At 51.4% G+C, this 24,495-nt stretch overlaps 2 protein-coding genes across 4 annotated transcripts in view; one reads left to right on the top strand and one right to left on the bottom strand.

The window, feature by feature from the left end:
• Nucleotides 1-12,051, top strand: part of KCTD19 (potassium channel tetramerization domain containing 19) — a 54,812-nt gene extending 42,761 nt beyond the window's left edge. For all 3 annotated transcript variants that reach the window (XM_020989357.1, XM_020989359.2, XM_020989355.2), the window contains 9 exons: nt 531-634; nt 1,390-1,532; nt 2,175-2,258; nt 3,201-3,309; nt 4,613-5,231; nt 6,782-6,973; nt 7,475-7,629; nt 8,104-8,205; nt 11,783-12,051. In XM_020989357.1, the coding sequence (XP_020845016.1) occupies nt 531-634; nt 1,390-1,532; nt 2,175-2,258; nt 3,201-3,309; nt 4,613-5,231; nt 6,782-6,973; nt 7,475-7,629; nt 8,104-8,205; nt 11,783-11,896 (1,622 nt within the window). In that variant the 3' untranslated portion in view covers nt 11,897-12,051. The remainder of the gene's footprint in view (nt 1-530; nt 635-1,389; nt 1,533-2,174; nt 2,259-3,200; nt 3,310-4,612; nt 5,232-6,781; nt 6,974-7,474; nt 7,630-8,103; nt 8,206-11,782) is intronic.
• An 81-nt stretch (nt 12,052-12,132) lies between these two features.
• On the bottom strand, nt 12,133-22,534 carry PLEKHG4 (pleckstrin homology and RhoGEF domain containing G4). The gene is made up of 20 exons (XM_020989361.2): nt 22,371-22,534; nt 22,036-22,159; nt 21,818-21,911; nt 21,552-21,626; nt 21,192-21,308; nt 20,887-20,985; nt 20,624-20,772; nt 20,397-20,535; nt 19,991-20,107; nt 19,474-19,656; nt 17,433-18,082; nt 16,817-17,063; nt 16,256-16,345; nt 15,483-15,725; nt 15,066-15,236; nt 14,604-14,781; nt 14,177-14,293; nt 13,762-13,992; nt 13,450-13,613; nt 12,133-13,242 (listed from the first exon to the last, which is right to left on the bottom strand). The coding sequence occupies exons 1-20, from the start codon at nt 22,522-22,524 to the stop codon at nt 13,237-13,239; spliced, it is 3,348 nt and encodes a 1,115-aa protein (XP_020845020.2). The 5' UTR covers nt 22,525-22,534; the 3' UTR covers nt 12,133-13,236.
• Between the last annotated feature and the right edge of the window lie 1,961 nt (nt 22,535-24,495).

A 24,495-nucleotide genomic window follows, 5' to 3' on the forward strand; every position in this document is an offset into this window, starting at 1 on the left:
ACAAATATTATTATCCCTATTTTACACATTACGAATGACCAAATGTCCACTACATTGGCATATCCAAATCTGATTCACTGAAAGATATCTGTAGAGAAAAGTGTGGCAGGAGCACTTTGTGTGAAGAGCATCAGAGGTCACTTTGTCTCCCCTTGACTAAGTAAGCGCAATCCTTTTGATCACAACTTTAGAGCTAGAAGAGAGCTTAGAAATCTTTTGGTACATCATCTGGTCTCTGTCTTTTTTAATGGATAAGGAAACTTAGGTACAGAGAGGTTAAATGACTTGCCTAAGATCACATAGATGGGTTTGGATACAGACCCACAGACTCTGAATTCTGTGCCTTGTCCATGGCATCCAGCTATCTCTTAGAAATCAGAAATGTTGGGGACTGAGTTCATGACCTCATACTTGTGTGGCCTCATAATGATGTTGAATCTCGGGGTACTGACTGCATAAGTCCTAGAAATCTCCTACCTCATTCCCCCTTCTGGTTCTGTGATATCTCCATTTTAATCGATTTTTCTTAGATGAAGCTTGGACAGCAGAGATCACAGTCTATTCACCTCATCAGATTGTGAAAGTTTATGTAGGAAGCCATTGGTATGCAACATCCCTCCAGACCCTACTGAAGGTACTGCTCTCTGTGGGTTTGCCTTTCTCCTCTTCCTTCTGAGGTGTTTACTGTACTTCACTAGAGCTAGTCACCATGGTCCATAATAATAATAGTTTAAATTTTACATGGGACTCTAAGATTCATAAAGTACTTTATAGTTTTCATTTCATTCTTATAACACTGTGAAGCAGGCACTGTAAATATTATTATTCCCATTTTCTAGATGAGAAAAGTGAGGCTTAGAGGCTAAGTAATAACTTTCCCCCCTTCATCAAGGTAATAATTGGCAGGTGTGCAATCCAGACTGATGTTTTCTGTCCCTAAGTGCACTGCTGACTTTGCTGTGCCATGCATGGACGGCTGTAGTAAATTTACAAATGTCTACCCATGTGCTTTTTCTACCAAAATCCAGTGGCCCTGAGGAGTAGGATGATGGGCTGAGGGGGGAGGGTCCCTCTTGTTTGGTTTAGGATTGAGCACACTGGGTCAAGGGTGATTTTCAGGTGCCATCAGAGAAGAGCTGCCCTAGGGAGCAGGGGGAAGGCTAGAAGCCCAGCAGAGACTTACCCGTTGAGATGTTAGCTGGAAAGGTCTCCTATGCTTTGGCTTCCTGCTAATTTAGTCTGGCTGACAGGGAAGGTGGAAGACCCCAAAGTATCTTCTGTTGGAGGATGATGCAGGAAAATGAGATTGGAAACTAGGAAACCCAGAGGAGTCCTGCCTCTTTACTAAGGAGATGAATGCTTGGAACTAAGTCTGATTTCCTTCCCCAGTATCCAGAACTGCTGTCTAACCCCCAGAGAGTGTATTGGATTACATATGGACAGACTCTGCTAATCCATGGAGATGGACAAATGTTCAGACACATTCTCAATTTCCTTAGACTTGGCAAACTGTTTTTACCAACTGAATTTAAGTAAGTGAAAAAAAAGGAAAATTACCTGAAGAAGGTTGCCTAGATTGATATCAGCTCTATCCAGAGGAGATCTATTTGGGGCCATTGGGAAGGGTAAATTATTTCTGATATGTGAACTGAGGTATTCTCCAAAAGAGATGAAACAAGAATTCTGGTTTTGTTACAGAAGGAAATTTAAAAATCTTAGAATTGGAAAGGGACCAAGACATAATCAAATCTCTGATTTACAGATGAAGGCTCCTGAGCCCAACAGATATCAAGTGACTTACTTGCCTAAGGCCACAGAGTAAGAGACAGAACTGGGATTAGAAACCAGGTTTTCTGTCACTTGGTCCCTATTTGGTTTACTACAAGATGCTAGCTAGTGATGCTGTAGCACTAACATTGTAGAGGAACATGGAACCCCAAGAGCAAAGCCGTATCAAAGACTTGGGAGATTAGAGGTAGTTGAAATTATCTTCTCTCTTCCCAAATTTGCCTGAAGCCTGTGCCTGGACCTCACCTTTGCCCCGAGGGTGCTTAATGCTTCTTTAATTGTACTAGTGTTAGAGATGTCAGAATGAACTCAGAACTCAGAGCACACTTCCTGTCCAGCCTAGAATTGGAACCATTTTGCCAAACTGACATGCCTATTATTTGCAGAGAATGGCCTCTCTTCTGTCAGGAGGTTGAGGAGTACCGAATTCCCTCTCTATCAGAAGCCCTTTCTCAATGTGAGGCTTACAGGTAAGGAAAATCTTCTCAGGAAGTAGAGGCAAAGGGTTCTGTTACATGCGTCCCTTTAGGCAGAATTCCCTAATCTCCAAAACACACTTGTTCTATATAGCATAGACATAAAACCAATGCAGAGAGATATCTAATAGAGGACAATACTTCTGAGATATTAATAAACTCTTCCAGAACACATTTAAAAATAATAATGCATATTCCTATAGTATTTTATGGTTTACAAAGCACTTTCTTCAAAAAAAACCCTGTGAAGTAGGTAGTAGATCATTATTATTGAAGGGTATTTGGAGATACTCTGTCTCATTTGACAGATATGGAAACTGAGTCCCAGTCAGAGGAAATCTCATGCCCAAGTCACATAGTGAGACTTCAGGCAAAGTTAGGACCAGAGCCTTGGTCTTCACCTTCCTAATCCAAGGCTCTTTGGGCCATTTCATGCCATAAAGTCCTACCTGTGGCCAGGCTTACCATGACATCCTGGAGAGGAGGGACCGCAATTCCCCCCTCAGGGAAAAGGAGGTGGGGTTCCAGCTGGGAGGAGACCAGGCACAAACCAAAAGGTGAAGTCAGGCTGGGACCAAAGTGACTTGCTCCAACAAGTGTCTCAGGTCCGGGATTCTAGTGCTCTGGCAGAGACTAGACCAGGAAATCAGAGTGCAAGGTGTGCCAAGGAAGAAATGATTCGTCTGAATCAGTCAATAAGTCTGAATCAAATCCATTCCTGTTAAGGTTCCCTGAGTTCCCTACCTCCACTGGGCACTGCCCAGCTACCAAGATGGTGGTGAGGCCCCAGCGCCAGCCTGGGCTTGTACCATGAGGCCTCTGCCGCCCCTGCTTCTCACTTTCTTGAGTGCTTTCCCATCCAGCCCATAGGCAGCCTCATAGATGGGGTGATGGGGAACATCTGCTCACTGACTGGATCCCAGTTGGGTTTTGCAGATCCTGGACCCAGGAGAAGGAGTCTGAGAGTGAAGCAGCTTTTCCCATCCGGAGATTGCATGTAGTGACTGAAGGTCCACCTGTTGAGCTCAACCGAGGCCCTAAGGAAGTAAGTACTCAAGGCATGCTGAGGATTCTTCCTGGCCATGGTGAGCCAGAGACCTCCCTCGGCTCCTGGCCCCTGGCAGCTGCATGACTCTGGGCCAGCCACTTAATTTCCGAGTTTCAGGTTCCTCATCTGTGAAATAAAGATCACATGTGCACCATTTCCCATTATAGGTGCTGGAAGCAAAGGACCCTGTAAGCATTAAAGCATCATAGGAACGTTAGCTATTATCATCACAGCAGGTGGAATTTATATAGTGCTTTAAGGTTGGCAAAGTACTGTAGCAACAACAATAGCTAGCATTTATGTAGCACTTAACTATATTCCAGGTGTTGTACGGTGATGTATGATTATTACCTCATTTGTTCCAATAGCCTGGGAGGTAGGTATTATTATTATCCCCACTTTACATATGAGGAAACTGAGGCAAAGAGAGGTTAAGTGATTTGCCCAGAGGTCAAACAGCTAGTAAGTATCTCAGGCTGCATTTATATTCAGGTCTTCCTGACTCCGGGTCTAAAGCCCTGTCCACCTAGCTGCCTCATCATCAGCGCCTCTTGCTACTTTGGCAGGTTCTTCCAGCATTGGCTAATTGCCTGCGATTCATTAGAGTCTTCAGAAAACTTTACTTGTCATGGACAGGGACCGTTGTTCACTGCTGTGTGAGAGTCCTTTTGGATTTCCTCGGTACTTGTAAATAATACCAATTAATATCACTGCCATTGTTGGAGAAAACCTGTCCTTGTGACAACCATCTCTGGCTCCCCAAATGATGGACCAGAGCCCAGATTAGGGTAATTTATATCAGGTATGAGCTCCTCATGGGACTGTATCACTGATTAGTCTTTGGGTTGAGAGACAACATGGAATAATAATGGCTTTAATTTCTAGAATACTTTGAGAGGACTGCATTTGAAGTCAGAGGACTTGGGTTCAAATCCTCACTTTGCTACTCTCCCCCCACCCCCCTTACCCTGAATGAGTCATATAAACTCTCTGGGGCTCAATTTTCTCCTCTGTAAAAAGAGGGGTTTGAAATAGGTGAGCTCTCTATTACCTTCCAAATTTAAACCTGACACAAGCCCTGAAGCAGGTAGTACAGGGATCATCACTACCATGTTATGAATGAGGGAAATGAAGGTGAGAAGGGAGGTAGCTTGCTCAGCGTTGCAGAGCATGTATGTCTCCATGTCAGGATCTGAATCCAGGTCTTCTGATTCCAAGACCAGGGTTCTTTCCCTTATGCTGTACAACTTCTGGTGGACTCAGAAATTGGCCAAGACTACTCTGTTTTCTCCTTTTCCAGACTGCCCCCTGCGTGCCTGTGGAGTTTAGAGATTGCTGTGGGACTCCATGGAGAAAAATGAAGGGAGTGCCAGCCAGGCCAGGCCTAACAGAGGAGAATGAGCAGTACACTAGAACAATCCACTTGTCCCTGTGCAGAGGTGTCAAGAGAACCAGTAACCCTGGGGTGTATCCTCAGTGCCCAGGCCTGTTTACCAACCCCAGGCATTGGAGCCATCCTGAGAGCCCTCCAAAAAAGAAGTGCTCCGCAGTCAATATCATCCCCAAATCAGAAACTTCAGACCCTCCTGTTACCCCCATGCAAAAGCTGATTTCCTTGGTTCGAGAGTGGGACATGGTCAACTGCAAGCAGTGGGAATTCCCACCAGTGGCGCCCTCAAGAAGCACAAGCCTAGAGGAGCCCACTCCACGGCCCCTCTCTGGGAACGAGGCAGCTTGTCAGCTCAGTCCAGCCATCGCTTCTTGGAAAACTCGACCAGCTGCCACAGAGAAGACTCCAAGTCCCCAAGCCATGACCATTGCCAAGGAAAAGGGCTTGGAGCAAATATTCAGGCCGTATCTCCCAATAAAAAGAGCAGTTGCCTTGAAAGACTGGGCAAGGCAGGGAGCAAAGGAGAAAGGCAAGTGCAAATAAAACAAGCCTTTATTAAGTATCTGCTATAGACAGAACACAAAATGTACACGAGCCAGTGTCTGCCCTCATGCAGCTTGTAGTTTATTAGTGTCCTCAGGCACACTTTTCTTATAAAACCTAGGAAACTCAATGAGGACAATCAAGGAATTATCTTAGTAAGAGTTTTCAGAAGCTTAGAGCCAACAGGGACTTCGGAATCATTTTGTTCAGGCATTACCCAAAGTACTTTGTGTGGATCTCCAGTATTCTAGGAAATGTGAGATGGGGAGGGGTTCCTGGAGGAAACTGGAACACCAGCAAGTATCACCCCCAAAGAATTAAATGTGAAATTCTATATCATAAGGCTAGTACATGCAGCAGTTTTCAGCATGAAAACAGATTGACTTCTATATTGCTCCAAATACCCCCAACTCCCTCCATACTCACAATGTGTCTTCCTGGACCAACCTTTATGGTTCCCATCTGTATTTTTCAAACTCAAAAGAGTTCCATGGCTAAGTTAGTTTGTCAAAATGCTGCTGGTTCCAGATCTTCCTTCTACAGAGGAAGACCGAGGGTCCAGGGGCAGAAAGTGACTTATCCAAGGTCATGTACCAAGTTAATGGCAGAATCAAGATTAGAACTCAAGTCTCTTGACCCCCAATTCAGTCCTCTTTCTTTCTACCATATTACCCTCTTTCTCATTATATTCTTTAGCTGCCTTCTTCATCCTTGCTGATGGATCCCTGACACTGCTTTGAGGTGCAGGGTGAGAACACCCACCCCTCCATCTATAAGACCTAGATCCTGTTGGGACATGCGGTATGGACACAAAGTAGCCAGAAAGTTCATTACAGCCCCGATGTCTCTATAAAGGAAAGCTCTCCAACCTTTAGTTCCCTAATCTCTAGTGAGATTTGCTGCCTCCAAATTCCAGTGCCTCACATTGTTTCCAAATAATTCTCCCCCCTCTCTGTTCAATTCCTGCTTCTGATCCACTTTACCCAGGCTCTAAATTCATGTCTCCAGGAAACCAGTTTCAACCAAACATCCACCATAGTGGTTTGGCCATTTTGGAAGCAGTAGAGCACAGATAAGTCCCACGTTTTGGCACCTATGAAGAAATTTTGCACTGGAATCCAGGGGAGGGAAACTGGTGCCAGCAACAGAGCTGAGAGTATGTTGATGGCCTGTAACCATGAGGATTCCTCTCTGGGGGAGAGTCTCCACTTCACAGACATATATTACATGTTAGAGCTAATAGGGACCTATGCATATAGAACATTAGAATAGGTTAACGGTATTAAAGGTGGAAGGCCCCTTAGGAATCTATTTCAACACCCTCATTCTATAGATGAAGGAACTGAGACCCCAACTAGGACAGTGACTGGCCAGGCCTAGAACCCGGGTTCCCTAGAGGAGCCCTTACTTCCTTCATTCTCGGTCCATTTATTCTTCCTTAGAAAATAGGACCAGCTACCACAAAGAAGACTCCAAGTTTCCAGGCAGTGATATCTTATTGCCTTATGGGAACTAAGGCATATGTTTCCTCCATAGAAACCTCCATCCCTGAGCAGCCTGTGCTGGAAGCTGATGAGCTGAATGACATGGGGATCATTCTCAAAGTGACCCATCCCCCAGTTGTCGGGAGTGATGGCTCCTGCACATTCTTTGAGGACAGTGTGGTGTATACTACCCAGCTCGACGACATCAGACTGGCCCCATCTAAGACCAGCCCTCTATCCAGAGGTGAGAGAAGGGATAAGGAAAAGATAACCAGGGAACTTGCCTCTGTCAGAACTTCCCGAGTCCCCTCCCATTTGAGGAAACTGAGGGCCATAGAAGTTCAATGACTTGTCCAAGGTTGCATAGACAGTACTGAGCAGAACCAGGATTCACATCAGCTCGTTCAACTCCAAATCCAATGCTCTTTCTCTAATCCCATACCAGGTTTCTCCCTGGAGATCAAGGAATTTCAGGCCAAAGGATGGCCTTTGAAGATGGGGACTTATAGATAAAGGGCCATGTATGGCCTGAGACTCCAGAGAGGCATATTTGGGAGCCTTGCTTCAGTATGATAACCAGAAATGGCAGGCAGAAAAATCAGGCTGGGATACGTGGTAATACAGTCTTTTCCAAGTGGTCCTTCTTAAAGAGCCTCATTCCAAGGCCCCCATATGGAGACTGGGACTCCACAATAATCTGTTGGTTATCATGTGATATAACACTGGCCTTACCCTTTTTCTGCAGAGGTGACTTTCCTAAGTTTCTCTCTGTCCCGGGAGGAGATGTTTTATGCCCGAAAATGCCACTGTTTCCTGACTGACATCATCTTGGATTCCATTAGACAGAAGGACCCCAAAGCAGTGACAGCCAAGGTGGTATCCCTGGCCAACAGGCTATGGGTATGTATGACTTTCCCTCTGTCTTTGGACCTTGGGCTAGGGCTAGGCCTAGAGGTGAATCTGGATCTCTGCTAGCTTCAGTCTAGGGATGTTACCTATGGCCCTGTGAGAAGCCTCTGCAGATGCCTCTCTTGGGTTGAGAAATCCCTACTTCTTCTATCCCCTTACCCAGCAACAAGAGGAGGATACAAGCCAGGAGTGGGCACCACACCTGGGCCTGGGAGAAATATGTGACGTGGAGTAGGGGAGTGAGGGAACAAGCTGAGCATGGGGGGTTTATGGGGAGGAGATTGCTTGGTAAGGAGGAAAAGGGAAGAAGCAAAGCATGCCTTAGAACAGGGAACATTAGATCCTGAAGGAACTGACACATGGGCTCCTGGGCGGCAGCCCAGCGCCCCCTCCTCCACCTCTGAATGCCTTCCTGGTGGTGTAGGGTAGCAGGGGACAGATGCTCACTTGTGGTTTTCCTGGCAGACCCTTCACATCACTCCCAAACAGTTTGTGGCAGATTTGCTGACCATCGCAGGCTTTAAGGATGACAGGCACACCCAGGAACGGCTGCACAGCTGGGTAGAGGTAAGAGTTCTCCCAGAGCTGGCCCAGGCCACGCTAGGAGCTCCTCAAGGAGAGCCTTGAAAAGTCGCTGATGGGGCAGGTAGGCAAAGGTGTGAGAGTGAGAAAGTTCTCAGTGGTCTCAGAGGAAATCCTATAACTTCCCTGCCCATCATCTCCTGAGGGGAAATGCCCAAGCAGGCAGGAATTGACATCTTACCTCTCTACACATGAGGGATAAGAATTAGTAGTGCTGAGACCCATACAGAATAGAAACCTAAGTGAAAGAATCAGGGATGGCTGCACACATGAATCCTGCTCCTCCTGGGCCTTCCTCTGCCTCCTGCCATGCCATTTCAGGGCAACAAGGCCTCTAGGTGCATATTAGTTAACCAAACATATTAAGGGCCTACAAGGGACTGGCAGCATCCCAATGTGGAGAGATGGATGGATGTGGAATGGGAGGACCTGGCTTGTGAATTGGGCCACTTCAGGCATGAAGTCATTGACCCCCACTTTCATCCTGTGTGGTGGACAAGATTGTCCTTAAAATCCCTTCCATCTCCAGCATTCTCTATGCAAGACCCCATCCCAGGGCAAAGCCAGAAGCCCTGGAATAAGGGGCACTGGCCACCTGATCATTCTGAAGTCACAACAGGACTCGTTTATATAGTACTTGCACAAGATCCTTAAGTCAGGTAGTTCTGGGCCAAGCTTCAGACTCCAGCCTCCTGAGGCTGAGTCCAATGCTTTTCTCATCAGGTCATGGAGAACCTACTGTATACAAGGCATTATGGATACTAGACAGGGTCCTTGGCCTCAGGAGTTTATGATCTAGCAGCATGGCCTGGCTCGGCAAATACATTTCTCTCTGGCTTAGGACCCAGTGGGTTCTTGTTCATTGCCAGGCCGAACTTATAGGGTCAGCAAGACTAACATAAAACAGAGATTGGGGTAGGGTTCGTGTGGAGAAGACCAAGAAGACCAGGGGTGGGGTGGCAGGAGGAATGAAGGACCAGGACAGGTTAGATTTTCTTTGCAGTGTAATCACGAGAGTAGCTGGGCTTGGAAGAACCTAGCACAGGAGAGAGCTCTTTCAATTAAAAATGCCTAAAGTTCTTTGAGGGCACAGTTAGGGATGAAAGTGATTGGAGTTGCTGCTCCTCATCTGGCAGAAAAGCCCTCAAATTTGGCTCAAGTAGTCACATCAGAAAAAGGCAGCAAAACCTGGGATAGCCTACCCATTGAGCAATAGTCAAGATCCCCAAAGATCTCAACGAACTAAAATGATGGGCCAAACCTAAGAAGATGAAATTTTTTAAGTCCTGCACTTGGGTTCAAAAGATAGTTGCACAAGTATTGGACCTGGGAGTGGTCCAATGTCATCAGACACCAATTGCTGTGAAAAATGTGGAGGAAGAGGGGCCCAGAGAGCTCAGAGTGAATTGACAGTGGAGCACGGCAACCCAAAAAGTTAATGTAATCTTTGAATCACTAGAGAAAAAGTGTCCAGTAGTAGACGTTAGTCAATCAGTCAACATTTAGTAAGCACCTTCCATACTTGAAGCTCTGGGCTAAGCCCTGGGGATACACAAAGAAGCAGAAGACAATCCCTGCCCTCAAGGAGCTTACAGTTTAATGGGAGAGACAACATGCAAACATACATGTACAAACAAGCTATATCCAGGATAAATAGGAAACAATTAACAGAGGGAAGGCACTGGAATTAAGAGAGCTTGGGGAATGCTTCCAGTAAAAGATGGGATTTTAGCCAGGAGGGAAAGGAAGCCAAGGAACACAGCAGGTAGACTTGAGGAGAGAGCTCTCCAGGTGTGAGAAACAGCCAGAGAAAATACCTGCTCCATAAAGTATCTCTGGATGGAAGAGCACGTCGCAGGGAGTAAGCGTAAGAAGGCTGGAAAAGTACATGGAGGCTAGGTCTGAAAGGGTTGTAAATGTCAAACAGTGTTTTATTTTTGATCCTGGAGGCAACAAGGAATCACTGGAGCTTACTGAATAAGGGAGAGACATGGGGAGACCTGCACTTTAGGAAATCCCTTTGGTGGTTGAATGGAGGATGGGTTGGAGTGGGGAGAGACTAAAGGCAGGCAGACTCACCAGCAGGCTATTGTAATAATCCAGGTGTGAGGTGATGAGGGTGTGCACCAGGATAGGGGCAGTGTCAGAGGAAAGAAGGGGAAATATTGCAACGGTAAAATCAGTAGCCCTTTGCGGTAGCCAGGTGGCACGGTGGATAGAGCTCTGGCCTTGGAGTCAGGAGGATCTGAGTTCAAATCCGACCTCAGACCAGACACTTGACACTTACTAGCTGTGTGACCCTGGGCAAGTCACTTAACCCTAATTGCCTTGCCAAAAGAAAAAATCAGCAGCCCCTGGCAACAGCTTGGATCTAGGGAGAAAGAGATAGTGAAGAATCCAGGATGACTTCTTTAGGATGGTGTTGCGCTTTACAGTAACATGGAAGGTGGGAGGTGGGGAGGATTTAGATGGAAAGATAATGAGTTCTGCTTTAAACATATTTGGTTTAAGATATCTACTGGACATACAGTTTGAGATGTTTGAAAGTCGATTGGAGGTCAGAAGAGAGGTTAGGGCAGGACAGGTAGATCTGAGAATCATTAGCATAGAGATGATAATTAAATCCATGAGAGCTGATGAGGCCACCAAGTGAAGAAGTACAGAGGGAGAAGAGAAGAGGGCCGGGGACAGAACCCAGAGGGACACCTATGGTTAGAGGGCATGATCTGGATGATCCAGCAAAGGATGGTGACTGGCCTCCCGAGGCTATGCCATGTGAGTACTGGCTAAAGAGAGTAGGGGAGGTTAGCATGGAGGAGAGATGTAGTGATGGAGGACAAGACCACTTCAAGTATGTGGTGGGCCTTGACACAGAAGAGGACAGAACCAAGAGGAAGGGGTGAAAGGGGCAGAAAGGCAGGTTTGAGGGTTGGTGTGAGCAGACTGCAGCACATTACAAATGAGGAATTACAAAGAAGCAGTGTGAAGGATGTCAGCCTAGAAGTGTGTGATAGGAAGAAAGATGGGCCAGGCATGTATAATCAGCAGAAAGCCAAGTGCTTCTGCAACGCCCACACAATATCATAATCTCCAACCAGGAGAGGGATTGTCCTCTTATGGCTGATTCCCAAGAAGAGTAGACAAGAGTCCCAAAGGATGGCTGTGCCTGGCATCACAGGAGGAAGGACCACTTTTATGATATCATGCACCCATTAGGAGAAAATACTTGCTTCTAATCAGACTTGTCCCTATGTGTCCCTGTGGAGGCCAAAGGAACTTGTAGTCAGGAGTCCAAAAGAGGTAATTCCTCTTCAAGTAGGGCCTGCCCAAGATGATCTGTGAGTTTACTGTCAACACTAGGGTTCTGTGGTCACCCTAGCTCCTCTTCCCCTACCAGTCCACAGAGAAGTACTCCTAAGAGAGGGGCACAAGGCTGTGACCATGTCCAAGGTGAGAAGGACCAGCCCAGCCCCATCACTAGCTCAGAACCTCCTGGGGACTAAATACACATGGCCTAAGGGGCCCTGCACTGAGGGCTGGACTGGCCTGGCTTTCCTTTTAGCTCACACTGCCGTTTGCCAGGAAATACAGCCGCTGTGTGGACCTGCTCATCAAGAAAGGTTTGTCCAGGTCTGTCTCCTATTCAGTTCTGGGGAAGTACCTGGAGGAGTGTTAGGGGAGACGCCACCCACACCTGGAGCTCATGTATGTGCATAGGTCTTTGTGCATGAGTGTGCACACCTGTGTGTGTGTGCACATGAACCTGTGTGTGCTGTGTGCATACGTGTGTATGAACTAGAGCTTGTCCTTTTATAAACAAATAAAGTTCTAAACCAGAACAAAGTGGTAAGCTTCCCTCTCCAAGAAACCAAGGGCTAAATTACATCCAAACAGATATAAACCTTTATTAGAAACAGTTCAAAAAAGCCATCAGGTCAACGTTATAACATGAATCCAGGGAAGAATGCTAGGATGGGATCCTAGTGAGCTCAGGACTAGAAGGGAGGGACCTGGCTGGTATGATGGGGAATCTACAGCAGGCCTGGGGTGATGTGGGCAGAAGACAACGTCAACTTCATGCTAGACCCACCACTCCCTGCCAAAGGGCTGCAAACCTACTTGTTCACCCCACCATCTCCCCAAATTCACAGAGTTAGCCAGTTTATTCTTTCCCTCGTGGAGAATAAAGAGAAATGCTATGAGATCCCAAAAGGAAACCCAAGCATACAGAAAATGGCAGGTCAGCCACAGCAAAGCCTTATGGGTCTTTGTCCCTGAGACTGGAGGAGACTTTGAGGCTAAGGAGCTGGGCCAGTGCTAGAATGCTGATGGGACTTGAGCCAAAAGAGGAAACAGATCCTGGGAAATCCCCTTTCTCCAAGTCCCAGGGGGCTGACCACCATCTTTGTCACTGAGTCTACTGTAGATGACACTGTTCTAAGCCCAATAACACCCTCCACCTCACCACCTACTCCTATACCCAGGCATCTCCAAGTTCTCTGTCACCCTGGCTAAAAACATGAAACACAACACCTTCCCCTCTAGTCTAATTATAACTTAAAGCAGGGCCTGGCTGGCTCTAATTGCCCCTCAGAGTGTCCACACAGATGGCTAGGAGAGGGGGAGTCCTTCAGACTACATGGCCATTTTTGGACACCCTAGGACAGACCCTTTGTCAAAATCAGCCATGGGCATTAAGCATCTGTCCGCTCCTCCTTTTTCTTCTTTAGAGCAGGAGCTAAGGAAGTGGCCACCCAGACATTCAAAATGGTTAAGATATCAACGTGTGGCTAACAGAGCTGCCTGTTCAGGATGTAGGGCATCAAGTTAGGTAACTGAAGCAACTGAAAAAGGGAACATAAACTCATGCCTTGGGCCGTACCCTGACCAACAACAGAAAAATGGGCCAGGGTGAGGCGTCCCTAAGACCTAGGCCTCAGCTGAGGGGAAGAACAGATGTGGAGAAAAGGCTTCACTCCTCCTGGCCAGCATCCATCACGTCTGCCAAAGCAGGGTTCATACCTGTGGAAGCCCAAGAGATATCTTGCCCAGGTTCCCCCAACTCCCCAGCCACAGTGTCTAATCATCTTGTTAAGCATTAAAGCCCTGGCCCTACCCAGGAAAGCAAATGATGACCAATCTACATAGGTGAACTAAAGGGTGTATTTCAACACCTCAAGGGAGAGGTGAAGGGAATGGACAAGGACCTGAACATCCCAGAATACTTACTGAGGTTATGTACTGACTCTGGCCACAATGGGGCTTGTCTTCCAGGGGTGGTAAGGGCTGGTCTTCACAGCCACTGGCCAGGGTCAGACCAGGTACACAGCCACTATCTGAACCACTGGAACTAGCTGATGGACACTGGGATGAGGCCTCAGAGCTCTCAGGAGCTGTCAAGGCAGAGTGAGGAGCCAGTGAATGGAGGGGCAGCCCCACCCTTAGCCACCCTCCTTCAGTATCCATACTCAGTCCCTCCACCTTAGCACCCAGACTACCCTACTAGGTCCCTTGTATCTCTAGCCCTTCAGGCAGACATACTCAGTGAAGGCTGGCTTCCTGTTTCAGTCTCTGGATCTAGCTCCTCCAGGTAGGTGGTAGGCTGCAAAGGCCAACAGAGTCCCAGTCGAGCTGGGTCTCCACACAGGTGCAGGTTAAGGGGCCCCAGCAAGGAACAGGAAGAGGGGCCGGCGGGAAGTGAAGCTGGAGATCCAGAATAGGGGTCGGTGTGGTCAAACAGAGACACTGCAATGGAGGCCCGAGTCCGAGCTCCTGTCCCAGAGAGAGAACTTGAGATCAGCCTTGTTAGGGGACAGGAGTCTGACTTAAGGACATAACAGCCACCCTGTCCACTTGACCATGTATACTGTGGCCTCTTATCCTCACTTCTGGTTGCTTTCCCCATCCATCTCCCCTGACTATAGTCTCCCAAGGCCCTCCTACCCCCCTCCAGCACCTCGACCCTTCATGATATAGTTGATGGCACGGTCATTGATGGCTGCTTCGCTGGGGGTGATGTCCAGGAAGGGTTTGTTCCCTATACCCATGGATACCATCTCAGCCATTCGGAGCTCTGGGGGGGAGAAGGCCTGGAGTAACCAAAGGCGTCCACACACACACACAGATACACAGACACACCCACCTCTTCCCATTGCCCTCCCCAAATTTCAGAATCATAGTCCCTGTGGATACTCCAGAAATTCTTCATCTTGCATTTGGGCTGCTGGAAGTCTCCTAATTGATGTCCTATCAAAGAATGTCAAGGCTAGAAAGGGCCGCAGATTAAGAGCTGCGGGGCACGTTAGAGATCAGCTCAACCCCCTGATTTTCACAGCCCTGTAGGGCCCTCTAGGCCTGGGGCACCCATCACTGGAGGCAGATACCCTTATTGCGGGCAGCTTGTCTCCAAAGCAGGCTGGCGATGTCAGCGGTCCAGGCCTGCTTATTTTCAGGATTCAGGGCCTGCAGCACGAATGTGTCACTGGCCTTGCGGCGTCGGAACCAGATCTCAAAGCACAGCCCACTCTCTCCGCAGTTCTCTGTGAGACCAATGTCTGCTGTCTGCCCAGTGAGAAACGGGTAGATACAAAGATCAAAAATGGTGTATGCTGAGGGACATAGGTGAAGATCCGCGAGCTGAGACAGACCCAGCAGGCAGACCCAAGGTTGGCAGCCAGAACCAAGATTAGAAAGCAGGACTGAAGTCAGGGATAGGCTCAGAGTTAAAGCTGGGCTCAGAAGTCAGGTCTGGGCTATGATACCACAGTCAGAGTCTAAGCTAGTCTGAGAGGCAAGAGCTCAAATCAAAGGAGAGGCAGGGCCTCCCTGGAGGAGAGGGGTCCTACCTTAAAGGAGTGCTTGTAGATGAAGGAGTCAACACCCCTGGGCCCATGTCGAGATTTGCTGAAGAGAATGAGCTCCTCAAACAGGAAGATATGGCGCTGGCACCTCTTACGTCCAGACCACACCGTAAACTCATCCTGACGAACGAGCTGGCCCTGTTCCTTGAGGTTCACCTGGCAGAGATTTCTGTAGTTTAGCAGGGAGTATCTGGTAGGCACCATCCCAGAACTTTCAGACTCCCTGTGCCCAGAGGACCAGCCTTGAGCCCCACTGGTACCATCCCAATGGGCTAAGCCTCCCCATGGCAGGTACCTCCTGGGGCCACGAGCCTGCCAGGGCCACAGAGGCGCCTTCCCGGGGCTTCCAGGCACTGCATTCCAGTGCAGGGTCTCCCCTGGCCATGTCCGTTGCACACTCACATCACAACCACAGATGGCATCCATAGCTAGCAGGTCATTGCCGTGCCGCAGCTGGAATCGAACAAGGTCACAGGCAGCATGCAGGGCAGCCAGATCTGGCCCTCGGGACCAGCCCGGCCCTGGCCCTTCTTTGCAGGTCCGGGACAGTTCTTGCAGCAGCAGCACATACTTGCTCATCCGCTGAATGGGCTTCAGCAGGTAGGAAGCCAAGTCCAGGTGGTCCCCTAGACAACGCTGTTTGTCCTGGGGACAAGCCAGGGGCAGAGAGGTAAAGGGAAGATGGGCCTCCTCTGCCTAAGGTCTCCAAGAAGTTACAACTGGAAGGGACCTCAGGGATTCTAGCTCAACCCCCTCATTTACAGATGGGGAAACTGAGGCTGAGGGAGGAGGCATTACTTGTCCAGGTCACATGTAATAAGAGGCAGAGATGAGACTCATGCCGCACATCCAAGGCTCTTTTCATCACACTCTGCTTCCTTCCTCGGCTCAAACACACCCAGCCCCATCCTGCCCCTTTGCCGAGGCTAAGCTTTACTCCTCACTTTGGAGTTTGGGAGAGGGTTAAGGCTGGAAAAGGTCTTCCAGACATCTATTTCAACCCCTTTCTTTAAAGGTTAGGAAACTGAGGCCTACAGAGAAGTAGCCCAACCAGCCCAGTAAGGAGCAGGGCTAGTACTCCACCCCAGGGCTTCTCATCCACGGTAGGAGAGCCAGGACAAGGACCTCCATCTGCCTCAGGCACTTAATAAATGTCTGTAACTGACTGGACCAACCTTAAAGAAGGCATTCCCATGACTGGCCAACAAAGCATCTGATCTGGGCTTGTTCTTGCTGTAGAGGGCATACATCCCGAACTGCTCCCTCTGTGGAGACAAGGCTCAACCCTGATTGGCAGTGCCTTATGCCAGCCTCACCCTCTGCTGCCCACACAGTTCAGATCAGCTGAGGAAACCTTCCTGGGTTAGCCCCATGTACCATTCACTCTAAAGTCCCTTCAGGGAGTGTTCATGTGTGTACAGGTATTATTTAAACACATCAAGCAAAAGGCCCAACGTACAAACTCAGTTAAACACAGAATGGGCTAACCACTTTTACCCAAGGACCCCACCAGAGCCGGCTCCCTGGAATCCTACAGCAGGATTCCAATGACAAAGCTGTGACTAGAAACGGCTCGTCATGGAGAAAGGGAGAGGTGTGTCTGTTCACCTGTGTTTGGGCTGGAGGTTTGGTAACTGTGTCTAAGCTGGGTGTTGCGCTCCCTGGAGCAGCGGACAGGGAGCTGCTAGGGCAGCGGGGAAGGGGGCAGAAGGCAAGAGAGCCTTGCGGGCCCTTACGTGACGTAGGAAAGCATGGGCCACTCGAAGAGGGTGCTGGCTACAGCTCTCCAATTCCCGTAGGAAGAAGTGACGGTGGAAGTCCCTGAGTTTCTCCAGGTTGCCAAAGAGCCGGGCTCGCTGTCCTCGCAGACCCTGGGGCACATCTGCCCGTTCCAGCTCAGGGAAGTAGCTTTCCACCACGTAATCTAGGGCCCGCACGTACTCCCTCTCTGTCGCCACCATCTCTCCTAGTATCAAGTGCAGCCTGCCCAGTGGGAAGAGATCAGGGATGGTCCCATACTGGCAACCCTGTGTGCCCCTCCACTTTAGGGTCTTTCTCTGACCAGCAGGGCTCACCCCCACCTGCATCTTGCTTGGTACCACCTACATTTTTATAGGGCCTCATATTTATCTGAGCCCTGTAACAATCCTGTCAGTTAGGGGAGTATAAGATTTATTCTCCCACACTTACAGACAAAGGAAACTGAGGCTCAGAGTGGTCACACAGTTTCTAAGTCCTGGAGGTTGGACTGGAATATGAGTCCTCCATGCTCTTATCATCCCTCACAGTGCCTATTCTGCTCTCCAGGACCAGCCACCCCAAGATTTTTCCCACCTCTAAACTCCATTTTACCTGTTCTGGGTAGTGGCCTCCAGAAGGGGAATGCTGGGAGATGCTTTCAGGACCCCCAGGGACTTCTGGATGGGAGGACCTGCTTGCTGGCTGCCAACAGCCTCCAAGAAACTGCCTGAGGGACCATGGGGGGTGGCCGAGGGCGAGGCTGGGGGCTCCCCCAGGCTGAGCTGATACACAGAACCCCATAGGCTCTGCTTTACGCCTGCCTCCAAGGTGTATGCCCTCCTTAGGGTGTGGGAAGTGGCAGACCCCGAGGAACTGCCGCTTCTAGCTCTCTCTTCAATCTTCCTGCCAGAGGCCAGGGAGGCCTTGTCTGAGGAGCTGCTGCCACCACCCCCCAGCGGGCACTGCTTGCCCTTCACAAGGGCAGGCAGCACCTGCTGTGCCCTGCGTGCAGCCTCCAGCTTCCTATGGAATGCTAGCTGGGTGTCTTGGCACCAGAGACCCAGGAGGCGACACTGCTGGATGGTAAGATCGGAGCCGAGGCCTGCAGCCAGTGCCTCCATCTCCTGAAAGTGCGATGGGGCCAGGTCTGGGTGCGAGGCTCGATGCCCCTCCAAGTGGTGCAGAACCAGCTCTGGGGATGCGTGTTCCTCCTCAGCGAATTTGGCCAGGGCCTTCTGTCCAGCCTGTGCCCACTCCAGGGCCTGTAATGGCAGGGGACAAAAATCAGCTTCCTTTGCAAAGGAAACTCCCTTCCCCAGACCCAGACTGGGTCCTTTCAGGAGGTGACACAGGAAGGTCCTATTTTTAGAGGAGAATTGGAGGAAAGAATGATCCTGGCTCTTCTCAGATGAAAGTTTCCCTGTCTGCAGTGGGCCTGGGCCCTTCCCCTGCCTGCTCCAGGAGACAAGCAAGTGTCAGGCACCAGCTGCCTCCATACTCACAGACCAGCAGAGCTGAGAGACACCCCGGGAGAGGTGTCTCACTCAAAGTCACCAAGCTGGAAAGTAACAGAGCAGCCTTGAACCCAGAGTTCCTGGCTAGGTCTATATGCTTCCTTTCATACAACAGACCTGGATTCAAATCTTGACCCTACTATTAAATGTGTGACCTTGGACTTCCTTTTTCTGGGCCAGTTTCCTCATTTATAAAATAAGGAGGTCAGATTAGAATCTAGACTAGATGACATTTCCTTTAACTCTAAAATCTTGGGATTCTATGACATTTCAACTGCATCTCTTCACTCTAAAATAATAGCACTTTAAGTTTTGTAAAGCACTGTCTATCTACCCGCATGCATGTGCACATATGTGACAAATGATCCCATTTGATCCTCACAACGCTGAGAGCCAGGTGCTAATATTGTCCCCATTTTGCAAATGAGGAAACTGAAGCAAACAGAGGTTAAGTGACCTGCCCAGGGTCACACCATGCTTGAAGGCAAGATTTGAACTTGGGTCTTCCTGACTCCAAGTCTCACACTTTTATCTACTAGGGCACTTAACTTTCTTTCTATGCCTGGCCCTGCCTTACCTGTCCCTACAAGTACGTACAAACCCCAGTACCAAAGGCTCAGTCTGAGTCGGGCCTTGAGGAGTGCCAGAGGAGGGAGGAAATAGGCCCCTCCATCTCAGGGTTGGGCAGGGCTTACAACAGCTCTGAAAGAGACAGTCCAGACTGGGAGAGAATGTCCCCAGTGATCCCTCTCAGGATCGCTTGGGCACATGTGGGCAAGAAGGACAGATGTCAAGTAACTCCCTCACCCAACAAGCCACAATGCCCAACCAGCACCAAAATCAGGGAACCACCAAGGGGCCTGGGGAGAATGTTCAGCAAGAGGGGCAGCCCTGAGAGTGAAGGACTAGCCAGATGGGGCAAGGGGCCAGGGTCACCCCCTGCCCAGCGCAACTGGCTCAGCAGCTGCTGGAGGCCAAGAGCCGGGAGAGACACCAATACAGTCAGGGAAAGGGAGGCCCAAAGCGGGCATGAGCAGCCCAGGATCCCCCCTTGCCACCCCCCCCCGGCCTCCTGCCTCCCACCATTAAGTCCTCTGGAGGAGACGCCCTGGAGTGGGGCCCAAGTCCCCCGAGGCTACCTGATCCAGCAGCTGAGAAAGCTGTTGGGCATTTATGAGCTGCCGCCGGCGCCGGACTAGTGCTCTCGAGAATTCTGACAACTGGGCCTGCAGGGAGACGAGGCGGGCCCCAGGAGCACCCAGCTGGCCCAACTCAGTCACTTTCCAGCCAGCCAGAATCTCCTCACCACGACGGATATGCTCCTGGGAAGGGCGAAGGGCCATGGTCAAGCCCACCCCTAGACCTGGGACACCCTCTGTCCACTCCTCTGCCTCCTGTCTAGGCCCTGCTCCCCTGCTACTACCCCAGGGTCCAGGATGGCTTCTGAGCCTCAGTTTTCTCATCTGTGAAATGGGGGAGTGGATCAATAGGATTCCTAAGGTCTCCACCCTGTGAACCGTTAATATAGACCTAACCACACTACTCTCTCCTCTCCTCTCCCCCCAACAAAGCCTGGGCTTGCCTCTGTTTACATGCACTCCATTCTGCCCCACAAAGAAGAATCTTGTATCATACACTCCTCTGACCCAATCCCACCTGGGCAGCCTGGTCTAGCTTCCAGAAGGCATCCCGAGCCTGAAGCAGCATGTCCAGCGAAGGTTCCTCTGGCCCCTTCAGCCCTGGCCAGCCTACATTCTGCAGCCAGGCCTGAATCTGGAGGGGGGTGAGGGGGGCAGTACCAGCAAAGGGATATGGGAGAGCAGTGTCCAAGGGAAAAGGGACTGGGGAGGTGGGATGGGAGCCCAAGCCCTATACAGGCTCTCAGGCTCAGGTCTCAGGGCCCTGGGATAAGGAGGGCAACAGTATGGGCAATAATCCCCACTAAGAGAAGTGTTATTTATGATCCTGTCCTACAGGTGGTTCTGTGGGGCAGCAGGCCTGGCAGAAAAGAGGAAGAGAGTGACATGGGCAGGGGGCAGTAGAAGACAGAAGATGCACCTACCTCGGGCAGTATTCCTGCCTGTGCCTCCAGCATTTTTTCCAGCTCAAGTGCCCGTATCTGTTGGTTGCACAGAGTGACCAGCTGGTGTAGCAGCCCATCTACCTGGGCGTATAGCTTTCTTGCCTCGTCCACTGCCAGCCTGGCAAAGGAAACAAATGTCTCTCCCAAGCTGGGCACCCTGGGGTGGGAAGCTCTGCCAACCCCTGATACCTCTCCGTGATGCCCACCTGTGGTCCGGTCTCTGAATACCACCTGGATCCTCCCTCTGGAGCTCTGCCAATGCTGTGCCACCCTCCCGTTGCAGCCAGGCCAGCAGCGGGTATGCCAGCACTTGACGCATTAGCTCCTGTGGGTCCTGCCGCAGCTGCCCAGCTCCCTGAGAATGGGCACAGGCACCAGAGAAATGAGCAGGGCATGAAGGCAGAGCTGGGGGGCAGCTGTGTGATGGGCACAGTGCCCATCCTCTGGCGTAACCACCACACACACTCACCCCAGGACCCTCTGGCTTCGGGACAGCTTCTATGCTCTTGATGGCCTCGCGCAGCAGGACACAGGCCTCCAGGCAGCTCTGCTGCAAGGTTTCCAGCCGCTGAAGGGCAGGGAGGGAGGTCATGCAAAGGCCACAGACCCAAGCAGCGGAGCTCTTGGCCAGGGTTCTGGCACTGTCCCCGAGGATGCCTGGTATTCTTGGTAGCTTCCTAGAGCTCCACCCCAGAAACCCTAAGACTCCCCGACAGCCACTTTGTCATTAGAGGGGTTCTCTCTCTTCCCTCCAGCCCCAGCCCCATCACTGACCTTTCGGAAACCCAGCCAAGCATCATGGTTGTAGGGGAGGTGGCCTCCCAGAGCTAGGGGCAGCTGGGAGATCGGGATGAAGGAGAGAAGAGTCTGTCGGGAGGGCAGCGGCTCTAGCTGGGAAGGGAAAAGAGGGATGTGGGCACCAGAGGAAGGGGGTCCTGGACACTTGGGGTTGGACAGGAGCTTAGGCTAATCCAACCCAGCACAGGGAAAGGGATCCCAGGAAAGGGGAATGACCTGGATGGGGGAGTGTGACCTGCTGGGTGGGGGAAGAGGAGGCCGGCAGGGGGCAAGGCCACAACAGGCATGACCAGCTTTGGGCAGGCAGAGTGGCCAGGGGAAGGCCAGCCTGGGTACCTTCAGTCCTGGAGGTGGAGCCCCTGACATTTTCCCCAGCAGGAGGACCTGGTGCACGGAGCCTGGGACAATCGTCTGAAACAGACATGCCCACAGGCCTCAGTCCTAGCGAGCCCTCTAGAGCCCTCAGGCCCTCACCCCGAACCGTTGATGCCCTCCCTCAACGGCCCCAAGACTGTCGAGACTTCCCAAAGCCAAGGCTAGAGACCTGCCTCCTGGGATTGGGATGCCAGCCCAGGTCAGGGTCAGGCCAGGCCCAGGCTCACCTGCATCTGGCTAAGCCCCAGGAAGAGGCTGGGACTGGGCAGGCAGTGTCGGGCATCCACTAACACAGTCAGTCCGCGGGCCTGATCCTCAGGTCTGCCAAAGGTTGGAACAGAGTGGGGGTGACTCTCAGGGCCCTTGGCACTACCTGGCACACACAGCTCCCAGGATCCAGCCCAAGCCCTGCTCCTCCCCACCTGAAAGCAGGCCCTGCTCCCACCTGGAAATGCTATGCAGGTAAAGGAAGAGGCCAGAAAGCTCCTGGACGCCACAGTGAGGACTGAGCCAGGCTGGATTCTGGGTACAGACCAACAGTACCACTCGGTCCTCGGAGTCCCTGGTCCCTGCAGGAAGGCAGAGCCTCACCATCCCGGCCAGTTTCCCTCCTATCTATCCCCTCCTCCACAAGCCTCTTCAGTCCTGCCCTTCCCCATAGCCCCTGCCCCCTAGCCTATGGACTCTTCCTCCTCTGCCCCCCTTGTTCCCAGCCCCTGCCCCTCCCCTATGGACCCTTCCTCCCTTCCCCCTTTGCCCCATAGCCCGTGCCTCCCTTACCAGGCAGGACAGCTAAACCACTGTCCAGCAGCTCTGCGGACAAGTCCTGGGCAAGGGTGGACCTCACAGGAACAGGCAGGGCAGGAGAAGGGTGCTTGGAGGCTGGACGCTGTTCAAGCTCACCTGAGGAGAGGGGCTTCTCTGCTCCTTCCATTCCCAAGAGGTTTTCTGGAGAAAGAAACCTAAGCTCTGAGATATGGGTCCACTCAGGATTCTAAGAAGTTTCCCTGGAGATTGCCGGATGCTAATTCATAGCATTGGAGGATTCAGAATGAGAAGGTACCTTAGAAGGCAGCTAGTCTAACTCCATCCTTTTTAAGATGCTTAGGAAGCTGGGGCCCAGAGAGGTTGAGACTGGAACAAGGTCACACAGCTAGTCAGTGGGGGAGGTGAGATTTAAACTCTCGGGGGCCTCCTGACTCAATCGGTGCTCCTGCTGGGGCACTTCTGGAAGCCTGCCTCCCTGCCATGTGCCCAGTGTGCCCATCAGGTCCCCAACCAGTGCCCTCTGACAATGACAATGACATGCTCTCCCCACCCCTGCTTACCTCCCCCACGTGATTCCAGGCCTGGATCCTTTTCTGCATCCCTGGATTCTCTCCTTCCCTGGACATTCTCAGGAGCAGAGGGAGCTGGGCTCCAGGCCCTGCCCTCCAGGGTCCCTCTCCTCCTTGCTCAGGGCTACATCCTTGTACCTCATCCTGTGCTGGCCCAGAAGACTGAGAACTGTCATGGCCATGGAGCTCAGTCCCCTGCTCCGAGCTCTGACCGTCTCCCAGTGTTGGTGCAGGTGGCCCCAAGAGTGGCTGCTGGAGGTCAGTAGCTCCTGGGGGGCCACCTTGGCTTGTAAGATGTACGGCCAGCTGCTCTCCTTCGGGAAGTGCCTCCAGGGGAAGGCCAGGGGGGCTAAGCGGCTCAGCCAGCTCTCCTGGAGTGGATGCAGTGCCTTCCTCTACCAAAGCATCATCGTAACTGCACACAGCATACCTCCAGTCAGTGGCATGAGCTGGGGGGACCCTGGTGTCGAGATCACCCTCTCTCCGCGGCTCTTCTGTCTCTATTCTTTCTGAGCTGCTACCAGAGTCTGGTGCTGGCTGAGGCCCTTGTACTCCCGAGTCCTCTTCACACACAGCAGGGCACTGATCGATGCCAGGCAGCTTTGGACTCTTGGGTATGTCTCTGCCAGAATCACTAGGTGAGCCTGTTGATGGGGAGGGCCCTGAGGGGGCAGGGTCTGCAGGAGCTAGTGAAGTCATGATGGTTCTGGAGAGACCCTCAACCCCTGGCTCATCCAAGAAGCGAGGCCTCAGGACCTGCTCCCAGGCTACCCTCAGGACACGCCCCCCAGGTGCCACCAACAGGCAAGAGCACAGAGCCCACGTGCCAGGCACCCGACTAGCGTTAAGGGCGTCCAGCCAGTGGGCAGTGAAGATGGCTGAGTAGCTGGCCTCGGGCAAGGGCAGCTGCTGGGCACTATGGCCTCCAGGTGCTAGGCAGGTGAGCACGAGGCGGGGCTGGCGCCGCAGGAAAGGCACCAGCTGTAGGTAGAAGTCCCCTGGCTCCAGCAGACGCCAGTCCAAGGAAGCCAGATGTACCACCACGTGCTCCCCTAGGCACAGGGGCCACCCGGCATGGGCAAAGACGCGTCCTGGATACTGACCCTGAAATGGGGGGAAGAGGGTAGCACATCAGCCATGAATGCAGGAAGGGGCCTGGGGATTCACTAGTCCACCTCTAATCTTAGAGCTGAGTGCCTGCCCAAAGCCACTCGGGAGTTAAAGGTGGAGGGACCTTTAGCCATCACAGAGTGTTCTAGCAGGAAAAGGCCTGGAGGTCATCCACTCTAACCCCTCACCTTACATATGACCCCCAGGGAGGTCAGAGGCTGCCCAGGTCACTCAGGCTGGGGGAAGGGGCAGGAAGGGGCCTGGAGGTCATCCACTCTAACCCCTCACCTTACATTTGACCCCCAGGGAGGTCAGAGGCCGCCCAGGTCACTCTGGTGGGGGAGGGTGCAGCAGGGTGCCCGGGGGTCACCTAGCCCAGCCCCCCTCCCCCACGGTTGACGCCAGGGAGGCCAGCGGCTGCGGGGGGCTCAGGGATCACTCACGCAGGCGTGCAGCTG

This window comes from Phascolarctos cinereus, unplaced genomic scaffold, assembly GCF_003287225.1.
Source record: "Phascolarctos cinereus isolate Bilbo 61053 unplaced genomic scaffold, phaCin_HiC Scaffold_2;HRSCAF=192, whole genome shotgun sequence".
Lineage (NCBI taxonomy): Eukaryota > Metazoa > Chordata > Mammalia > Diprotodontia > Phascolarctidae > Phascolarctos > Phascolarctos cinereus.